Genomic DNA, 24230 nt, shown 5'->3' on the forward strand with positions numbered 1-24230 from the left:
GTAAATTGAACAAAGCTTTATATGGTCTGAAACAAGCACCTGGAGCATGGTATGAAAGACTGCACTTTTATTTGATTAAGATTGGTTTTATAAGGACAAGTGAGAACAACAACATGTACATGAAGAATGATGAAAATGGAATACTAATCTCAGCCATATTTGTTGATGATATTATATTTTGTGGAAATGACTCTTTATGCAAGAACTTTGGTAATGAAATGAGCAAAGAATTTGAGATGTCATTAATCGGTGAGATAAAGTATTTTATAGGCTTACAGATACTGCAAATGGAAAATGAAATTTTCATTACTCAATCCAAATACATAAAGGAAATCTTGAAGAAATTTGGAATGGAGGATTCAAAGCCAGTAAGTACTCCTATGACTACAAACTGCAAACTATCAAAGAATGATGAATCTGCATCTGTTGATGAGACACTCTACCGATCCATGATTGGAAAACTACAATATGTTGTTCACAGCAGGCCTGATATAACACATGCCGTAGGTATTGTTGCAAGATTCTCTGTAGATCCTAAGGAAATACACATGACAGCAATCAAAAGAATTTTCAGATACTTGAAAGGCACTGAAGATTATGGCTTAGTATATCAGAAAGGGAATGATTTTGATTTGAAAGTCTATACTGATGCTGATTGGGCAGGAAACATTGATGACAGGAAAAGCACAAGTGGAGGAGCTTTCTTCTTAGGAGAAAGACTAGTGAGTTGGCTTAGCAAGAAACAAGGATGTGTTTCTCAGTCAACAGTCGAAGCTGAATATGTTGTTGCAACACTGAATTGTACCAACATTGCATGGATCAAACAATTGTTGGAAGGTATAAATGAGAAAGTTACCGAGCCAGTAACTATATTTTGTGACAATACTAGTGCCATTAATATTTCAAAGAACCCTGTTATGCACTCTAAGACAAAGCACATATCTATCAAATATCATTATCTTAGAGAAGAAGCTCATGAAAAGAAAGTGGTGTTGGAATATGTTAACACAAAGGAACAAATAGTTGATATCTTCACCAAGCCACTACCAAAGGACACTTTTGAATATCTTAGAAGTAAGTTAGGGGTCCTACCCCTATCTCTTACTCATTGACCGAGTTCGATGAAAGCATCACTTCGATGAATCTATTGAATATCTTTTAGGGAGCTGATGCTGGAGTGATACACTTTAAGAATGCTTTTTTGAAAGTGTACTGGAACAATATTGGGATAATACAGAAAACGATATAGGGAACAGGAATTGTAAACAAATGCTCTGACCAAGACTCAGTTGATACACATTAGCAGGAAATAACTTCTTACAGAAACAACTTAAGTTTTAGTTCCTTTCTTTTTGGCATTGTTGTCAAAGGGGGAGAAGACTACGAGGGGGAGAAGACCTACCCAAGGAGGAGAAGACCTGAGAAGATTGAGAGAAAACCAGAAGAGAAGTCTGATGTATGGGGGAGAGCATTTCAGCATTTCAGAATCACAGCAATCTGAATTATTAATGGTCAAATCAATTGGTTTTGCCATCAATGCCAAAGGGGGAGATTGTTGGCAATATAACAAGGATATTGAGAAGGTTGTTGATGATTATGGACATAACTGATTAAAGATGTTTTACTGTCTTGATATTATTATTTTGTCATTGATGTCAAGAAATTGATTTTCTAATTCAGTATGATGTTGCCATATCTTAAGAAATATGATATGAAGATTATAAAAAAGTCGGTAAAGACACAGGAAAGAATATGATGAATAAAGGGATAAGTTATTCAATGGGCAACTCTACCGAGTCAGACAATGATGAGATCTTGATGTTTTAGATTGTTTTAACATCATACATATGTTGTAAAATGTAAAGGTTAATACTACACTATGTTATCAGGCAAAGAACCTAGTCGGGAAACCCTAAGGTTATCGCAGTTGGTTAATGAAGACAAAATGTCTACCGAGTAAAGTTTAGTATTCACCGAGTTGTAACCGAGCTATAACAGAATGCATTAAATGTTTACATGTGATATTTAATGAAAGAAGATGATGAGCTGGAGTGGATCAATGATTGGCAAGCTGTGGAAGAAGTTTGTTAACAAATCTAAGGCAATGGAAAGTCGGCAAGAAGATCTATAGCTCAGATTGAACCGCATTACCCTAACACAAGTTCCAAGATGATTGTGCAAGTTCCGAGGCATGGTAAAACGTTTTTTAGATCGTAAGATACAATGAACTTGGACAAGATTGAAGATCTGATGGCTATGATTGATCATGGGAAATGTGATCAAGGAGATTAAGTGGTTAGATGATTGTTTATAAATAAGGAACTGTTGATAAACAGTGGACATGGGCAAGTGTATGCACATGGATGCTACATAGTGATCACCGAGCATAGAAGCTTGAAGACCTGTTGGAATAACAGAGTATTGATGCCCAGTAGATAGACAAGAATAGTTCTATGTCTAGATTGTGTTGAACAAATAAGAATCTGCTTTAGCATTTTAGATGTAAAGTTGCAGATAGATTGTATTACTGTTAGCTTGTGAAAGTAACAGGAAATCTCTTAACCGAGTGGACTTAACAGTCTTATAAGTAAATCCTCTAACAAGGTGACATTCTAAATGAGTGTTTGAAATCCTTTGACAAGGTCACTTCTAACAAAGTGAAGATCCTAACAAATCTGAGGGAAATCCCTTAACCGGGTCACATCTAGCAATGTGTTTTGTAATCTTTAACAGGATTGGCTTTTAACCGAGCATACTCTAGAAGAGTATATTTCTTAGTGGGTCCGAAATCCCACAGTGGTTTTTCCCTATTTGGGTTTCCACGTTAAATCTAGTGTTATGAGGTTTATATTGTTCATATGCTTTTGAGTTTGCATGTTTGACAGTTTTTATTCTATGACTGATATATGTTACCGAGGTTGAATCTGATGTTTTCATTGATGATTAAGTTTGTATGATTCACCCCCCCCCCCTCTCATCTTGTTGGCTATCGGATCTGTACTTATATTAAGTATCAGAACTATCAAAAACATATTGAAAAAGGGAGAGATAGTCAAGTTTAGGAACAACCTCCAACCCTAGAGTTATCCCCTAAACCCTCCCATATTGGCATCCATTTCCTAAGGAGTGCATATATACCCACTTCCAAATGGGATCAAACATCTCATGTATTTCTCCTCACAATATCTCTCTCAAGGAACGTTCACATAGGTTTATATACCTAGGGGTTTCACAACCACTCAAATAACACTACTCATTGAGTGAAATACATAGAACACTATAGAAGAGATACAATGTAAAGGATTAAAACCAAATAGACTAATAGATAACTATTTGTCAATACCCATTTTTTTTAAAAAGCTACAGCTCATTGAGTTTTATTGCTTACTATTGTTTATCCCAAGGTAGTTCCCTTAAATAATTCTCATTAGTTAATAATGCTTAATAGCATTTAGGAAAACCCAACCTAGTTCCCAATTTAGTAATATTGAACTATAACAATTCCATCTAATGACATCAAGATATCCATTTAGACCTCACCAACCTTTATTATTCATAATTATACATGAGCATCCAAAAATATCTTATAGGTTCATCTCATTGATGTTGAGGGTCGATGGATTACTTATCAAATGAAATATATTGACCATTATCATATAGCTTAGAAATAGACATCAATGAGCCATAGAGGCAATACATGTGACCTTATATGTATTGATAACTAGGTATACCTTTGACTTAGTAATTATTAATACTTAGATCATACCCAAGATAGCTAAAGAAGACTTCCTTCCTCTATGAATTCAATCAAGGATCTCACAATCAACGCATGCCACCAATAATTCTAGAATATGTAACATAATACACTCAATAGGTGTAGTGGCAAGACCATACATAGTTTTCATTACCCTACAATAATTTTATCTTTCTATACTCAACCTAAGAACATGTATTCTCACATAGTAACATTCCATGAATTGAGAATAACCAAATCCATATAGATAATATCATCCCCAAACATCATTACTAGATTCCAACACTAATATTTTGATTATATCAATGACACAACAAATTTAGCTTTTAGATCCTTATTTATTCCTGCTATTTTTAAGCAGACAATCATGAAAATATGATGTCAATTCTACCATACATGTACCAAGGACAATGACAAGGTTGTCGTGTTTATAACATCATATTTTTCATATGGCATAAGACTTTACAAGTTCTATATGTTAGTCTACCAATATTTAGAAAATTAATGCTTATAACGTGATTAGGGTTTTCAAAGGATATATAGACATTTTCTCTCACTTTGAACATCTGCACAATCATAAAAGGGTACTTAGAACAAACATATTAATAATTCTATTTTATAGGTACACTATACTCTATTTATCTTTCTAATGTATATTTAATCATCAAGATCATTATTGGTAGACAGTGATTGTAACTTTAGACAATGTCATTATAACAAACTTCACTAGTTATAAACCCAATGGAATTTTATACAAATGTTGTTCATACAATTAAGATAAAATAATTATTACCACATTTCACAATGATTTCTCAATACTTTATATGCAAGTTTAGAATGAAATATTTGAATTCTAAGTCCCCTCTCTACAAATCATCTTAGATTTTCCTTGCTTTAACCCATAACGATTTTCCTTGCTTTAGCCCATAACGATTTTCCTATGCATCTACCAAAATGAACATTTATCCAATGTTTATATCCCAATAATGTGAAGTATAGTTAACTATAGACCCATTATTTAGGACTTATAGGTAATACTCAAAGTAGTTATCTTGACTAAATATTGCTTGAAATATTTCTACAAATCACACTAGGTAGCATAAAAATCAATCATATGCAAATGCAAGACAATATCAACCAAAACATCATTTTAATGCAATAGTTACATAAAGCTCTATATGGATCTTCAAAGGTTTGCTACTATAATATGAAGAAATGATATCCATATCATAATCATATTATATTACCACAATCTTTAAAATTAGGAATGTAACTTACACCAACAAGATCAAATAAAGGTTATTGAATACTTTGGAAAACTCACAACAATAATTATGGGCTCACTTGCAACATGAACAATTCGTGAGCCATATCCAAGAAGCAACACTATATCCATTAATTCATCATATGAAGATATACACTTTCTAACACTTATAGCATTCTTAACCTTTTGGTTGTGTCCACCTTAATGTGTAACCCAACATTTCTTGTATAGAATCTAATCTAAATAGATTTTAACATTGTATTTAGAAACAATGGTACCTCTAGCCAAAGAATGAGGTTTAGCAAGGGTGTACCCACAAGCATATCTAAAATTCCCAATGCCTTCAACCATAGAGCCCTTCTTAAAATATTTAGAAACTTATTCTCTTAATCTCAAGATTGTTTCAATTTTTTTTACATCCTCAAATATTATAAAGAAAACTAGGGCTATTTTATGCTCTTTGAATCTTTTAAATGAATACAGTCATCAAGAATATCTACCAAACTAATCATGCTCTTGGGAGCTTTACAGAGGTGTCTTCTCCTAGGGAATGACATGTCTTTGGATCTAAGATACATGAGTGAAGTTAACTGCTTTGTGTAGATCATTGAACACGTTATTCACATCTTCATCCCAATTGAACTCTAAATTATTCCTTCTTCCTCAACAAAATTACAGCCTTCTCAAACTAGATACAAATATTTTTAAAACAACACATACTCTAAAATAACATTCAATTCTTATTCTTGACAAAAATCCATAACCTATTTATCACTTATCACTTGCCAATTACAGTTGCTTGAAAGTTTCTTCACCTTTTAAACAAATAACTTTTTAAGATATCCTACAATCATGGTATTCCATACTTAGGAATACATTAATTTTGGAGGAACTCTATTTAACATGGTGTGCCTCCTCCATGCTTCCATATTATGCATACCTATATTAATATCTCTGATCAATGCTCAAGACAAAGTCAGTTAAGAAATTTGAAGAAAATGCCAATTAAAAAAATAAATTAACACATGCAACAACAGAACTCTTTATCATGCATCCGATGCTTGGAAAGTTCTTCCTTGTGCAGGAGAAAGTTGACTGTGCAGATTTTCAGTATATAAACATCTTATATTAATGTTATGATTACTCGTATGCAGCAAATCCAGCTATTGCATGAGCGTTACCAACTCTAAACTCGACGAGTAGGTATGGAGAACAGTAAGCTACATTGCTGGCGTAAATAAAATAATAAAGTAAGGTCATGTAAATAAAATATAAATTGAGGCCAAGCCATGTGGGCTTCTACTCTCAAGCCGCCAGTTGACTCGGGCTAAATTAATAAGCTAACTTAAAAATGGTGCCACTGGTTATTGTTGACTAATTTATTTTGCTGGCCACTGTAAATACTTTGCTAGAGACTTGAAATGCTTCGCTTATGACTGTAAATGCTTTTTTTTGGCTTGTAATTTACTTTGTTTGAGAGACAATGGTGATTTCCCTTGGAAATAGTCAAAATGAATGCAAGTTGTCTCTTGGATCTGTGCTATATAAACACTTCCTTGCGTTTGTTTTGGATATCAGATAGGAGTTTCTGTGCTCCTCTGCAACAAAAATCAGAAGTTGATTTGGATTTCAGAGGAAGGAGTTTCTGTGCTCCTCTACAAGAAAAAGCAGAGCTGGTTCTGTGAAGTGCAGTAGATAAGCACAGACATTGGGTACTGGTGTTGTGGCTCGAGAATGGTGGAGTTCCAATGGGGAGGAGGCGGTGGCCTCTGCCCCAGGCTTATTGCAGTGCTGCTGGTGGGATTCATTGCCAGTATTAGCAATGCTGCTTCTGCAAATGCAGAGGGCCCTACTCTGAGTGAATATGAGTACAAATCCCCCCCTCCACCACCACCATCACCATCTCCTCCTCCTCCTTATTACTACAAGTCTCCACCCCCTCCATCACCATCTCCTCCTCCCCCTTACTATTACAAGTCTTCACCCCCTCCCTCACCGTCTCCTCCTCCCCCTTATTACTACAAATCCCCACCCCCACCATCACCATCTCCTCCTCCACCTTACTATTACAAGTCTCCGCCACTACCATCACCATCTCCTCCTCCACCTTATTACTACAAGTCTCCACCACCTCCATCACCATCTCCTCCTCCTTACTACTACAAGTCCCCACCTCCTCCCTCACCATCTCCTCCTCCCCCTTACTACTATAAGTCCCCACCTCCACCATCACCATCTCCACCTCCTCCTTACTACTACAAGTCTCCACCCCCACCATCACCATCTCCTCCTCCTCCTTACTACTATAAGTCTCCACCCCCTCCATCACAATCTCCTCCTCCTCCTTACTACTATAAGTCTCCACCCCCTCCCTCACCATCTCCACCTCCTCCTTATTACTACAAGTCTCCTCCACCACCATCGCCTCCACCACCCTCACCATCGCCTCCACCACCATACTACTACAAGTCTCCACCTCCACCATCACCTTCTCCTCCCCCTCCATATTATTACAAGTCCCCACCTCCTCCATCACCTTCACTTCCCCTACCATATTATTACAAGTCCCCACCTCCACCATCAGCATACTTTCCTCCACCTTGCTACTACAAGTCTCCCCATCACAAACACCACCATCATAAGCACCACCACCATCAAAAACACCACAAGTCCCCACTTCCACCATCACCACCACCCCATCTACCATATTACTATAAGTCTCCACCTCCACCATCACCATCCTCTCATCCATCATACTATTACAAATCCCCTCCTCCACCGACATACTATTACAAGTCCCCACCACCACCATCACCCTCTCCTCCTCCCCCATACTACTACAAATCACCTCCTCCTCCATCCCCTTCACCTCCACCTCCCTATTACTATAAGTCACCCCCTCCTCCATCACCATCACCATCTCCAGTGTACTACTACAAGTCACCCCCTCCACCATCTCCCTCACCACCACCACCCTATTACTACAAGTCACCTCCTCCTCCATCTCCCTCACCTCCACCACCCTACTACTACAAGTCACCTCCCCCTCCATCACCATCTCCACCTCCACCATACTACTACAAATCTCCACCCCCTTCATCATCATCTCCTCCTCCTCCTTATTACTACAAGTCTCCACCCCCTCCCTCACCATCACCTCCACCACCATACTACTACAAGTCCCCACCCCCACCATCACCTTCTCCTCCTCCTCCATACTACTACAAGTCCCCACCTCCGCCATCACCATCCCCTCCCCCACCATACTACTACAAGTCCCCTCCTCCGCCATCACCTTCTCCTCCACCACCATACTATTACAAGTCCCCACCACCACCATCACCTTCTCCTCCTCCTCCTCCATCCCCTTCACCTCCACCTCCTTATTACTACAAGTCACCCCCTCCTCCATCACCATCCCCCCCTCCACCATACTACTACAAGTCTCCTCCTCCACCATCTCCTTCACCTCCTCCACCTTACTACTACAAGTCACCCCCTCCTCCATCCCCTTCACCTCCACCTCCCTATTTCTACAAGTCTCCTCCTCCTCCATCCCCTTCACCACCACCTCCTTACTACTACAAGTCTCCTCCCCCACCATCTCCTTCATCCCCACCTCCCTACTATTACAAGTCTCCTCCACCACCATCCCCTTCACCTCCACCTCCATACTACTACAAGTCTCCACCACCTCCATCTCCTTCCCCACCACCACCATATTACTACAAGTCGCCTCCTCCTCCATCTCCTTCTCCTCTTTCCCCATACTATTAACATTCTCCACCTGCACCACTATAGACTGCTGTCACAAAGAGTTTTCCCTTCCAATAGGTGAGTATTTTTTAACCGTTTTCATGAATGTAATCCCTTACAAATCAGTTTTTTCAAGGCATTACTTATGATAACTACGAACTAAAGATTTCCCTTTTCTTTTTCTTTTTTTTTTTGACGTTTTGTAGGTAGCGAAATATGCAATGCAATAACTGTCAGCTGGAGTAAAACAACAATCTTTGTTGGAGTACCACCTCCATCTTATTTATTGTTTGACAATGCAGCTGGTGTTACAATAACACTGTTGAGAAGGCTTATCTCATATGTCACTGCAAGATTTATGAACTTGAGTAGATCAGTATTGCTAGTTGTACTTGTTAGTAATAGGCTGATTGGTATTAGTTTCGTTCAGATGGGGTCTTTGAAGAGAAACTGAAGCACAATGAAAGGTGTGAAGAAAGATTTGGCTGCCTTCAGCAGTGAAGATTAGGGGTCTCTTTTTATGCTCTCTGTTCTATTTCCATTCAGCATTGAGAGGAATTCGTTTATTCATGGCTGTGCTATTGAATAGAATTGAATAAAGTGCCAGCTAATAAGCCCATTGATTTTCAATCTTTTATTCCGAATGATCTGAAAGCATCTTCTGTGAACATTTTGTTAGTTATCTTTTCCCAATTAAAGTTTGGAGAAGAGGTGTTTGAACTAATTGGTAATTTGATGGGTTATTTTTTACAAAGGCAATGGTTTTAAATGCTAGTAAGTATAGCTGAAGTAACTACCAAATGGTCAATAAACACACATTTTTTAAGTATTATAGATTAAATGTTATAGATTTATGTTTTTAATGTCATTCTATATAGTATTTGGTCACCATGACTATGAATATCTGAATCTATCAATCATTTGATAACACTTCTACAAACTGTTACTAGTTTAAAATTCATTCAAATATTATATCAAAACTAATTTTAAAATGATAATAGAATGCATCATAATTAAACTGAATCATACACATCATCCAAAATAATAAGATTTAATTATATTATGTTTGTAAGACATCATTATAGTGCAGTCAGTTTGAATCGTGCAAGTGTTTGACATCCTTAGTATTCAGAGATGTTTTCACAGACCATATTAGTATACATGAAATAAATCACTCTTTAATTCAAAGCACTAATATACAACCTAAGAAGTATTAATCAATTTTGAAAAGTGCATTTTTATTCAACCGTGTCATCATAATAGTATACAAATGTGGAAAAAATGAGTCTTCATAAACTCTACTTCTTGTACTTCATCCCTTGAATCTGAGTCAAATTCATGTATCTCTATATTCTGATCAGGATCCACCTTCCAAAAACTTGAGCCTCCTGAGACTTCTCCATCATTTTGAAAAACTTTGCATCCGTTATGAAGTGATTTGCTAATGGTAACAACTCTAAAGCTCCCAGCTTTCTACTAGATTGAATGTTTCCTGTTTTTATTCATTATAGTGAGCTCTTCCTCCAAATTCCTCAACCTGAGATTTGTAGCTTCATAGCCTGACTTCAAATGCACAACTTGGTGTAAAATTGCCTCTCTTCAAGGTTATTCCTAATGGAAATACCCTCATTCTCACCAGTTTTCTATCTAATAGCATCTGAAGGGATTGATATTCTCTGAAGAAATGCCAATGAATCAGTTATTATTACTCTCAATTTGCATACTATCAGCTGGGCCAAATACTGCGTGTTTGCACTTGCTACAAGAACATAGCTTGGTGTATTGAGAAATTTGGAGGAAGAAGCATTAAGTCATTCTTAACAGCATCAATGCATGTTTCATGGGAGAATTTAAGAACCTTGAGAAATTTGCAGACAGAGGCATTTCTTGTATGAGAGTTGAGAATGTGCATGCATGCGTGCAGAAAATTGGCATCAACTAATAAACCCTTGGTAGATGGTTGATATTGGAAAATATTGATTACAAAATGCTCAAAATTTAATTATATCTAATTATAACAGATCCGAAATTTCCTATAAATGGGAATATTTTGACCTAGATACTAAGGAGAAAATGTAATCAAAGAAGCAACTCTTAAGCAATCCTGAACTGAAATCCATATGAAAACCTAATCAAGGAAATATCTTGTCAAATGCTAAAATGAGAAAAAATTGCATAGTTTTCAAAAAGATTACCACTATAGTAGCATGTACACTTCAAGGGACTACTTCTACCTGTGAATATACTACATCCAGTATGAAGTGGTTTGCTAATGGTAACAACTCTAAAGCTCTCAGCTTTCTACTAGATTGAATGTTTCTATTTTTTTCTAGCTCCTTCCTGTTTTCCTCAAGGTTTTTCTTCATTGTACTAAGCTCTTCCTCCAAATTCCTCAGTCTGAGACTTGTAGCTTCATAGTCTAACTTCAAATGTGCAGCTTGGTGAAAAATTGCATCTCTCTTCAAGATTATTCCTAATGGAAACACCCTCATCGTCACTAGTTCTAGATCTAATAGAAAATGCCCTGAAGGGATTGAAGTTCTCTGAAGAAAAATTGCAATGAATCAAAGTTATTATTCCTCTCAATTTGCATACTATCGGCTAGGCCAAGTACTGTGTGTTTGCACTTGCTGCAAGAACATTGCTTGGAGTATCAGTCACAGAGGCATTAAGTCATTCTTAACAGCATGAATGCATGTTTCATGGGAAAATTTTTGAACCTTGATAAATTTGCAGACAGAAAGGCATTCCTTGTGTGCGAGTTGAGAATGTGACATCATGCGTGCAGAAAACTGACATCAACTAATGAATCCTTGGTAGATGGTTAATGTTGGAAAATATTTATTAGCAAAATGCTCAGGATCTATTATATCTAATTATAACATATTCAAAATCCCATGATTACAAACATTTTGTTGTTAGATACTAAAGAGAAAATGCAGTCAAAGGAGCAAGTCTTAATCAATCCTGAACCGAAATCCATATGAAAACCTAATCAAGTAAATACCTTGTCAAATGCTAAAATGAGCAAAATATTTCCTAGTTTTCAAAAATATTACCATTATAGGAGCATTTACACTTCAAGAGACTACTTGATGGATTGCAAATCTTACCATAGGGTGTATGTGGATTTCATTGTAGAGTAAATCATGACTGGACCATGCAGAAGGCCGAAAAATCCTAATAAGTTCAGATATTTACATTCACAAGCAACCTACACAAAATATTCATTCCAGAGACTTGCCACAGTAAAAACTGTGGCAAAGCTGTAAAATGTGCTACTACTCCTCTGTACTCTTGTTGATTGTAATATCCCAGTCTAAATATTTAGGGCAAATAACTTTAAGATCTGCAATATTTAAAACTAGATAATAGAAATCTAGATTCCATTTCAAATGTCTGCACTCATTGATATTTTAGATTCAAATGGGGTTACAAATATAAAATAGGTTGCAGAACCTTTCTTACAATCAAGGGGATTATAATACATCACAAGATGCTGAATGGAATTATAATTCATCACAAAAGGTTTGTATAACATTAAATTTTACATGCATTCATTTTTAACTTCTAATTATTACAAATCCTAAATCTTAAATTTAGGGTTTAGAGTTTATGATTTAGGACTTAAAGTTCATGTTTTAAAATGAATTTGGTCTAGGGTCTGAGGTTTAAAAACCAAACTAAATTATAAAATAAAATAAAAAATTATAAGAAAAACAAAAATTCATAAATATTGAAGTCTCTTACCTTAAAATCTTATTAATTAGTTCTTGTAGAGAGAGGAGGTGAAATCAAGGCATGGACAAGGTTGCTCAATGTAGGTATGAATTCTAAGCTCCTATTTTCTTTTGCTTCCACCATTAAAATAATCATGCAAGGAAGAAAGAAATTAAAAGACTTTCAGAATGGGGACATTTTCTTAAACACATACGAGTTTATAATGGGTATCCATATATCAATGGATGCAAAAATCGAAATGGGTGCTCATGATAAATGCATGCCTATTCAGGTTCAAGCTTCCCATTATAAATGTACACCCATCCAGGTTCAAACTTTCATTCCTAAATAGATATGCATTTAAAAAAATTATACATGTTCCTAGTGACAAAATTTTTAGTCACATTTCTTCAATAAAAAGTGGATTCCACTTCTTGCACTTATCCAAGGTATTTACTTCAAGAGGGTAGGGACATAAATCCTAAAATGTCTACCCTTTATGTTGGTTGAAGGATTTACTTGTAATCCTATAATGGAATCTTTCATTTTCTCTAGTATTCATCGAATGGTGTGTCATAGTTTTAGTAGAATGAGATATTGTGATTGGGTGGAAATATAGCTCAATCATAAACATCAATGAGCCATAGAGGAAGTACATATGACCTCATATGTCTTAAAACATTGGTATATCTTTGCCTTGGTCATGAATAGTACTAAGGTAATACTCAAGATATCTCAAGAAGACTTCCTTTATGAAGTCAATCAAGGATCCTACCATTATCCCAACCCACTAATAATTCTAGCATATGTAACACAATATACTTGATAGGTGTAGTGACAATACCATACATAGTTTCCATTCCCACAATACAATTTCATTTTTCTATACTCAGCCCATGCATAAGTATCCTCACATAGAATTAAGAGTAGCCATATCCACATAATGAATATTATCCATAAACATTATTACTATCTTCCAACACTAATACTTTGATTATATCAATGACACAAAATATTAAAAATAAATAAAAAATAAAAAATTGTATCCTTATTTGTGTCCCTCTAACTTCTAAGCAAGTGGATTACAAGATGACATAGATAACCATACATGTACCAAGCCCAATGAAAAAGCTATCAAATCTATAAAATCATAATTTTGATATGAAAAATAATTAAGTGACTAACAAATATCTAGGAATTTAATGCTCAATACTTGATTAAGGTTTTCCAAGGATACATAGTCATGTTCTCTCACTTTCAACTTTCACACATTCATAAAATTATGCTTAGAGAAAACATATTGATAATTATGTTTACCAATATAATACCATGATGTACATTATACTCCATCTTTTCAACATTAACCAACAAAATCATCATTGATCTACAATGATTGTAACTTTAGGCAATGCCTTCATAACAAGTCTCTAGTCATAACCCCAATGGAATTTATGAATATGTTCATATGATTTTGGTCAATTGGTCCTATGACCACATTTCACAAGAGTTGCTCAACATTTTGTATACAAGTTTAGAATGATAAATTTGAATTCTAAACCTACATTTTTCATATCATCTATGATTTTCTCTTGTCTAACCCATAAGGTTTTTTCTATTAATCCACAAAAATAATCATTTATCTAATGTTTGTATTATAGTAATATAGATTATAGTTGATTATAGACCCATAATTTGAGATTTGTAGATATTGCTAAAAGTTGTTATCCTAACAAAATACTAGCTAAAATGTTTCTAGTGATCACGCCAAGTAGTGCTAAAATCAATCATATCCAAACACATGATAATAGCAACCAAACTATCTTTTTAATGAAATAGTTACACAAAGATCTAAATGACTCTACAAAAGTGACCTATTATAATATAGATCAATGATATAATATAATAATCATATTATTTTATAACATTCTTTATAATTAGGAATGCACCCTGCATCAACAAGACTACATAAAGGTTACCAAATACTTTAGAGAACTCACAACAATAATTATGAGATCACTTTCAACATGAACATTTCTTGAGTCATGTGCCTAAGACAATAGCAATACTATATTTATTGTATGAAGATGTACATTTTATAACACAATAACATTCTTAGCCTTTTTATTTTGTTCACCTTAATGTGTAACTCAATAGTTCTTGTATAGAATCTTATATAAATAGACTTATATTTAGAAACAATGGTACCTCTAACTGAAGGATGATTTTCAACAAGGGTGTATCCACTATTATATATGAAATGCCCTATGCCTCCAACCATATAAGACTTCTTGGGATCTTCAAAAACTTAATCTCAAGATTGCTTCCATTGTATTTCTTATTCTCAAATATCATAAAGAAACCTAGGGCTATTTTATGATCTATTAAATGAATACAATCATCAAGAATATCCATTGAATTAAGCATTCTCCTGGGAACCTAGAAAGGGTTGTTTATAACAAGGAGTGACATGGCTTTGGATATGAAGTGCATGAGTGAAGTTAACCCCTTTGTATAGATCATTGAACAAGTCACTCAGTTCCTTATCAATCCCATTGGAGCTCTAAATTGTTCCCTTCTTCCCCGACAAAGTCACATGCTTCTCAAACTAGATAAGACTATGTAGCATAAACACATAATCTAAAACAACATTGAGTTCATATTCTCGGCAAAGGTCCTTAACCTAATCAAAATCTCTCATTATTGCATAGGCATGGAGGAATTTGACAAAGGTTGTGGATTCTAGCATTCATCTACCAATTACATTTGCTTGAAAGTTTCTCCACCATTTCAACAAATAAGTTGTGTACATATCCTACAACTATGGTATTCCATGGGAGTACATTTCTTTTGTGGGAAGTCTTTCCAACCTATTTGTGCCTCCTTTATGCTTCCATATTTTACACACCTATCTACTAGGGCAATTACAACATGCCCTTTCTTTTCCCTTGTGAGTTACCTTTATTCGTGGGATTTTAGGGATGCCCATCTTGGCAGTATTTCCTAACTGTTCTTAGGGGAGTAAAGTTATAGAGGGGCACCATACTACCTTCCCAGTGGGACAAAAAACCCCCTCGTCAAATTAATTATTATTATTTTATTGTCCCATTTTTTCCTACAATGCAGGACATGGCAAGATCCTTTATGAGAAAGGAGAGATATGTCAAGAAAGAACTACATGCATGAAATTTTCAAAGGCTTGTTGACTTATGCAAGCTAAAATGTTATGTGACTTTAGTCAAAGGGAATGGTCTCTAGATGCATTATCATTGATCTCCATTGGGGATGAGAATGTGGAACACTTGTTGGTAATACATTATAATGTGATCATGGCATTTGATGACCTTAACCTTACCCAAGATTACATCATGTAAACCAAGCTTCCAATGTGACAATTTGGTCTCTAAAATTGATGCAATACAAAAATCCCCACCTTCAAACTTACAATTATATGCTCATCACATTAGCAACATAGGTTGTTATGACAATCAGGTCAGGGGAAAATCGACAATTTTCTATTAGAACCCTAGTTATCAAGGAATCTCGTGAAAAATCTACAAGGTCTTAACTGTTCATAATTTTAACCATGGGAAAATGGAAGATAACCCACAACTCTATAGCCTCACATGCTCACATAAACAATTTGAATCCATACAACAATATTCAAATACATAAAACATAACAATTTGCCGAGATAGAGCGAGTTGTAGAACATAAACTTCCAATTCTGGCACCAATGATTTCAAAGTTAAAAAAATCAGTTGTATATTACCGAATTCTCCATTTTTCCTGACATTTCTACATAATTTATACCAAATTTATGAAATTCCGCAGTCACAACAGACCCCTAGGATACTTGACTGTTCGACTTCCTCATCCTAAAAAACCAAACAAGACATTTGCATTGGAATAAAAATTCCGAAATGACAAACCTCTGTTGGACACCGACATTGGGATAGCAATCTCGAACCGAAACCTGAAACAACCATTGGGATAACTAAAACAGGCAGAGTAACCATTTTGAGTAATCCCGATGGAGTAACTTATTCTGATGTCCCTCTTTCAGCATAGCTATACCGAACGAGGCAATTGGACAACTATCGACATAACCTTCCATAGTCGGTTAAACAATATTTGCCAATCCCGATAGATGAAACTATCCTGATGACCCTTAATCGAGATCACTTAACCCAATGAAATTTTCTTACAACAACGACATTTTATCAAGATAACTATCCAGATGACCACTATGGCAACTTTTTATAGCAATGACACGTTATTGGTATAACTTATCTCGATGACAACATTTGACAACTTTTGAACAACTTTACAGACTTGCAAATTGTGACTCCAGATTTGACATACCCATCTAAAAACATGAAATTACATTACAAATGGTCTCAATAGACCTTATTGAATCATAGTAGACCTAACCCTAACTCCTACAACTCAAAACCTATTTACTAGATTCCAGGTGCTCCTGCACCAAACACCCAGAGAGGAAAAAGTTCATGCTCTTGATGAAATGAGGTCTACAACATTGTCTTGAATTTCAACACTCTAACGATCCTCCTCGAGCATGCAACTACTCCCATCTATCTTCATCTTCACCTTGGGCTTGGCTTTTCCCAAGCAACTTAGCGCTTCTCTTGACTGGTCACCTTGGATATGCACCTCCATGCTTTGGCTTGATTGTACCTTCTTCATCCAACTGTTGCCAACTGATCTCTTGGTCTCATTCATCTCTAAACATCCCATACTCTTTCCTTCCTCTTCCCTTGGCTTAACTTCTACCATCATGATCATCACATCAATGAAGCATTAAGCTACTTATTTCCCTCTTTGTCTTTGAATTCTTTTCTTCACTATCACCTTTAGGTTCCTTATGCTTAGAACCACTGTCATACCAGCATTTAAATGGCTTCTTCTCAAATCTAGCAACCAAGGACATCCTATTGTCTTAACCACAAAACTAACTCTTTTCTCCACTTCTCTTGGAGACTTCACATACATAGTGTATTTGGCCTTCTCTTGGCCTGCCACTTGCTTAGTCCCTTCCACCTTTGGGACTCTCTGCAAACTCTTCTTCTTCTCATCTTCTTCACCTCTTGGGGTGACTAATCCTTGTCGTGGTCTTTGGCTTACCATTTCTTTGTTTGGGTTCTCACATTGCACTACACCTTGCATATGGTGTTCTTCCACTTTGATCTCTACATTTTCAAACGGATAAAATTTTGTTTGAGTAGTGTTTGACTGCCCTACAACTTCTCTTTCCCTCAAGGGACACACTACCATTCCCATCGTGACTTCCTCAAGCCTTTCTTCGATTTCCTCTTCCTTCATCATCTCAACCTTCGAGATCTCTTTATTATCTGATTCCTCATTCCCTCTGTCAACATTCATCTGCTGCCTTTCACGTTTTTGTCCAATCAGTGGACAATACTCTTCCTCCATTGTGGCTTGGCTAGACCTTTCTTGCCTTTCATTAGGCATTGTTCTTGCCTTCTTCTCCTTGGCAGTGATTGCCCCATCACTACAATGACTCTCCTCTTGCCTTATAGGTTCCCTTTTACCCTAAATAAGTACTCTTCTAACCTTGTCTTTTCCTTGATTTTCTTCTACCAATGGAGTCAAATCAAAACAAATACCATCTTTTTTATTCTTATAACTATTGTGTCTCCCATCATACAAAGCATCCCTATTACATACCCATGGAAATCCCAATAGCAAAGGACATGTATTCATAGGTATAACATCACACAAAATCTTGTCCTTATATGGGTCTATTTCAAACTCAACCCAAGTTTGTTCCTTCACAATCAAAGTATGCTCACCATTCAACCAGGAAACAGAGTAAGGTGCTTCATGAGGAAAACATTTTAAGAGCAACTTATCCACCATTTCCTAAGATATCGGATTATCCAAATTGCATGAATCAACCATCACGTTGCATACCTTGCCTTGATAGAAACATTTGGTCTTGAAGATGGCATTCCTTTGTAGTATCTCTTCCTCCAAGGATTTTTTTATTGCCATGATGTCCTTTCACCTTCCAACAGATCTAATCCCTGTAGCTCTGATACCAATTGATGCAATACAAAAATCCCCACCTTCAAACTTACCATTATATGCTCATCACATTAGCAACACAGGGTGTTGTGACAATCGGGTTAGGGGGAAATCGACAATTTTCTAATAGAACCCTAGTTATCAGGCAATCTCGTGAAAAATCTACAAGGTCTCAACTATTCATAATTTTAACCATCGGCAAATGGAAGATAACCCACAACTCTATACCCTCACGTGCTCACATGAACAATTTGAATCCATATAGCAATATTCAAATACAAAAAACATAACAAAGTGCAGAGACAGAGCAAGTTGCAGAACATAAACTTCCAATTCTGGTGCCAATGATTTCAAAGTTCAAAAAATCAGTTGTATATTACCGAATTCTCCATTTTTCTCACCGTTGCTATACAATTTATACCAAATTTATGCATTCTTGCAGTCACAACAAACCCCTGGGATGCTTGACCGTTCGAATTTCACATCCAGAAAAACCAAACAAGACATCTACATCAGAATAACAATTCTGAAATGACAAACCTCTGTTGGACACCGACGTCGGGATAGCATTCCCGAACTGAAACCTGAAACACCCATCGGGATAACTAGAATAGGCAGAGTAACCATTTTGAGTAATCCCAATGGAGTAACTTATTATGATGTCCCTCTTGCAGCATAACTATACCGAACAAGGCAGTTAGATAATTATCAACATAACCTTCCATAATCGGTTAAACAATATTTGCCAATCCCGATAGACGAAACTATCCCGATGACCCTTTATCAAGATAACTTAACCCGATGACAACTTTTTACAACAACAACATTTTATCGAGATAACTATCTCGATAACCACTATGAAAACTTTTTACAACAATGACACGTTATCGGTATAACTTATCTCGATGACAACATTTGACAACTTTTGAACAACTTTATAGACTTGCAAATTGTGACTCCAGATTTGACATACCCATCTAAAAACATGAAATTACATTACAAATGGTCTTCGTAGACCTTATTGAATCACAGTAGACCTAACCCTAACTCCTACAACTCAAAACCTATTTACTAGATTTCAGGTGCTCCTGCACCCAAAATATTGGGTTTGGCAACTGCAAGCCTAATCAATTCGTAAAATAAAGATCTAAGAAAAGTAGAATCTCTAACTAGTTGGAAAATTTGAGCAATGCTTGTTTAAAGACTTAACAGTCTTAGGTCTAGTGAGATAACCCCATAAGAGTGCTCATCACAAACCAACAATTGGATCATTTAAAGAGCATACATACTTGTTAGGGTTATTTAATGAAAAATAAAAATCTCTCGATAAGGTTATGAACTATAATGAGCTTAATATGATGGGACTTGCAAGAGTCCTTGATCCAAGTATTAACGAATTACTCTAACGAAATATCACCTATATAAGCTAGCAAGTTATAGTTTTCATACCACTTACACAAAAAGTCTATGTATCTATTGATTAATCATTATCTTATTGTAGATTTCTAAAACAAACTTCTTAGTCACTTGGTGCCATCCTCATTTTCAACCAAAAAAAAATACAAAACTAAATCTATATTAATATATCTAATCTAGACTCAAAGACAAAATCGTTTTAAAAAAATAAAGAAAATGGTGGGCAATTAAAAAATATAAAATAACACATGCAACTAAATTATTGATAACGTTGACTGTCAGTTTAATATATAATTTCAAATCCCCTCCCGAAAGTACTATTTTTCAATGTAAAATATAAAATATTAATGTATGAAATCCAGCTAATTGCATGAGGAGAACAGTCAGCATACACTGCTGGCGTAAATAAAATAATAAATTAAGGTCAAGTAAATAAAATAAATTAAGGCCAAGCCATGTGGGCTTCTACTCTCAAGCCGCCGGTTGACTCGGGCTAAAGTAATGCGCTAACTAAAAGCTGGTGCCACTGCTTATTGCTGACTAATTTATTTTGCTAGCGACTGTAAATACTTTCGTGGCGGCTGAAACTGCTTTGATTGTGACTGTAAATGCTTTTTTTTTCCGGCTTGTAACTTAGTTGTTTGAGAGATAATGGTGATTTCATTGGGACACAGTCAAAATGAATGCAAGCTGTCTCTTGGAACAGCAGAGGAGCCTAATCTGTGCTATATAAACACTTCATTGCGTTTGATTTGAATATCAGAGAGCAGTTTCTGTGCTCCTCTGCAAGGAAAGGAAGAGCTTGCTCTGTCAAGTGCAGTAGATTAGAACAGAGATTGGGTACTGGTGTTTTGGCTCGAGAATGGCGGAGTTTCAATGGGGAGGAGGCGGTAGCCTCTGTCCCCGGCTTATTACACTGCTGCTGCTAGGATTCATTGTCATCATTAGCAATGCTGCTTCTACAAATGCTGAGGAGGGCCGTATTCTGAGTGAATATGAGTACAAATCTCCCCCTCCTCCATCACCATCTCCTCCTCCGCCTTATTACTACAACTCTCCACCCCCTCCATCACCATCTCCTCCTCCTCCTTACTACTACAAGTCTCCACCGCCTCCATCCCCATCTCCTCCTCCCCCTTACTACTACAAGTCTCCACCCCCACCATCACCATCTCCTCCACCCCCTTATTACTACAAGTCCCCACCCCCTCCCTCACCATCTCCTCCTCCACCTTACTATTACAAGTCTCCGCCCCCACCATCACCATCTCCTCCACCCCCTTATTACTACAAGTCCCCACCCCCTCCCTCACCATCTCCTCCTCCACCTTACTATTACAAGTCTCCGCCCCCACCATCACCATCTCCTCCACCCCCTTATTACTACAAGTCCCCATCCCCTCCCTCACCATCTCCTCCTCCACCTTACTATTACAAGTCTCCGCCCCCACCATCACCATCTCCACCTCCCCCTTACTACTACAAGTCTCCGCCCCCACCATCACCATCTCCACCTCCCCCTTACTATAAGTCTCCACCTCCTCCCTCACCATCTCCTCCTCCCCCTTACTACTACAAGTCCCCACCTCCTCCCTCACCATCTCCCCCTCCCCCTTACTACTATAAGTCTCCACCCCCACCATCACCATCTCCACCTCCTCCTTACTATTACAAGTCTCCACCTCCACCATCACCATATCCTCCTCCTCCCTATTACTACAAGTCTCCACCCCCTCCCTCACCATCTCCTCCTCCTCCTTACTACTATAAGTCTCCACCCCCTCCCTCACCATCACCACCTCCTCCTTATTACTACAAGTCTCCTCCACCACCGTCACCATCAGCTCCACCACCATACTACTATAAGTCCCCACCTCCACCATCACCATACTTTCCTCCACCTTGCTATTACAAGCCTCCCCATCATAGCCACCACCATCACACGCACCACCACCATCAAAAACATCACAAGTCCCCACTTCCACCATCACCACCAACCCATGAACCATATTACTATAAGTCTCCACCTCCACCATCACCTTCCTCTCATCCATCATACTATTACAAGTCCCCTCCTCCACCGACATACTATTACAAGTCCCCACCACCACCATCACACTCTCCTCCTCCCCCATACTACTACAAATCACCTCCTCCTCCATCCCCTTCACCTCCACCTCCTTATTACTATAAGTCACCCCCTCCTCCATCACCATCACCCTCTCCAATGTACTACTACAAGTCACCCCCTCCACCATCTCCCTCACCACCACCAATCTATTACTACAAGTCACCTCCTCCTCCATCTCCCTCACCTCCACCACCCTACTACTACAAGTCACCTCCCCCTCCATCACCATCTCCACCTCCACCATATTACTACAAGTCTCCACCCCCTCCATCACCATCTCCTCCTCCTCCTTATTACTACAAGTCTCCACCCATTCCCTCACCATCACCTCCACCACCATACTACTACAAGTCCCCACCACCACCATCACCTTCTCCTCCTCCTCCATACTACTATAAGTCCCCACCTCCACCATCACCTTCTCCTCCTCCTCCATACTACTACAAGTCCCCTCCTCCCCCATCACCTTCTCCTCCACCACCATACTATTACAAGTCCCCACCACCACCATCACCCTCTCCTCCTCCTCCATATTACTACAAATCACCTCCTCCTCCATCCCCTTCACCTCCACCTCCTTATTACTACAAGTCACCCCCTCCTCCATCACCATCCCCACCTCCACCATCCCCACCTCCACCATACTACTACAAATCTCCTCCTCCTCCATCTCCTTCACCTCCACCTCCATACTATTACAAGTCTCCTCCTCCACCCTCACCTTCTCCTCCCCCACCTTACTACTACAAATCACCCCCTCCTCCATCTTCTTCACCACCACCTCCTTACTACTATAAGTCTCCTCCCCCACCATCCCCTTCACCCCCACCTCCCTACTACTACAAGTCTCCTCCTCCTCCATCCCCTTCGCCACCACCTCCTTACTACTACAAGTCTCCTCCCCCACCATCTCCTTCACCCCCACCTCCGTACTACTACAAGTCTCCTCCCCCACCATCGCCTTCACCTCCACCTCCCTACTATTACAAGTCTCCACCACCTCCATCTCCTTCCCCACCACCACCATATCAGTACACATCCCCTCCACCTCCAATTCCATCCCCACCTTACGTCTACAGGTCCCCTCCTCCTCCATCTCCTTCTCCTCCTCCCCTATACTATTAACATTCTCCACCTCTACCACTATAGACTGCTGTCACAAAGTGTGTTCCTTTTCAGTAGGTGAGTTTTCTCTAACCTTTTTGATGAATGTTGGTCCTTCAATTTAGTTTTCTCAAGGCAGTACATATGATAACTATGAACTAATGATTTCTTTATTCTGACGTTTTATAGGTCATGAAACATTCAATACAATAACTGTCTGCTCGAATAAAAAATCAATCTTTGGGCCAGTACCATCTCCGTCTTATTTAGTTTTTGACAATGTAGCTGGTATTGCAATAGTACTGTTGAGAAGTTTTATTGCAAATGTCACTGCGAGATTTGTGAACTTGAGATCAGTATTGCTAGCTGTACTTGTTAGTAATAGGCTGATTGGTATTAGTTTCGTTCAGATGGGGTATTTGAAGAGAGACTGAGGCGCAATGAAAGCTGAGTTAAAAAAATTGGCTGTCTTCAGCAGTGAAGAATAGGGATCTCTTTTTATGCTCTGTTTGTACATCATTATTTATTCTATTTCCATTCAGTTTTGAGAGGAATTCGTTTATTCATGGCTGTGCTACTGAATAAAATTGAATAAAGTGCCAGCTAATAAGCTCATTAATCTCCAGTCTTCAATCCAATTTTTGTACTTCAGTTCTCATTTAAAAAATTGAAGTGCATGCTTTATTCCGAATGATTTGACAGCTTGCTTCAATGGACATTGTTTGCGTTATCTTTCACCAATTAAAGTTGAGTTTTAATAAGACACTAACATAATACAGAATGCCATTCATGTCTCTTTATGCCTTGAAAAACTTAAATCAGTCGTGATAATTTTAACAGTCGACCTCACCCTAAAGCAAAATGTGCATGGAAGTAATCAATCTTTGTATTAGGATACAGTTGCCGTTGTCATTACGATTTTCTTTTTTCGTTTATGGTAATATAGGATAGAAGTCGAAAAAAATTGATTGTATTTTTACAGTAAAGAAGTTAAGTTATGATCATACGACTATCAAATT

General features: G+C 37.6%; 2 protein-coding genes across 2 annotated transcripts; both read left to right on the forward strand.

Annotated features, from left to right (window-relative positions):
• Positions 1–6606: 6606 nt before the first annotated feature.
• LOC131061108 (extensin-2) lies at positions 6607–9404 on the forward strand. The gene is made up of 2 exons (XM_057994619.2): positions 6607–8852; positions 8981–9404. Exon 1 carries the CDS (start codon positions 6753–6755, stop codon positions 8793–8795), a length of 2043 nt encoding a protein of 680 aa, XP_057850602.2. The 5' UTR covers positions 6607–6752; the 3' UTR covers positions 8796–8852; positions 8981–9404.
• An 11237-nt stretch (positions 9405–20641) lies between these two features.
• Positions 20642–23902, forward strand: LOC131061094 (extensin-2-like). The gene is made up of 2 exons (XM_057994609.2): positions 20642–23289; positions 23401–23902. Exon 1 carries the CDS (start codon positions 20839–20841, stop codon positions 23230–23232), a length of 2394 nt encoding a protein of 797 aa, XP_057850592.2. The 5' UTR covers positions 20642–20838; the 3' UTR covers positions 23233–23289; positions 23401–23902.
• Positions 23903–24230: the final 328 nt, after the last annotated feature.

Source organism: Cryptomeria japonica, chromosome 4 (genome assembly GCF_030272615.1).
Source record: "Cryptomeria japonica chromosome 4, Sugi_1.0, whole genome shotgun sequence".
NCBI classification, from domain to species: Eukaryota; Viridiplantae; Streptophyta; class Pinopsida; order Cupressales; family Cupressaceae; genus Cryptomeria; species Cryptomeria japonica.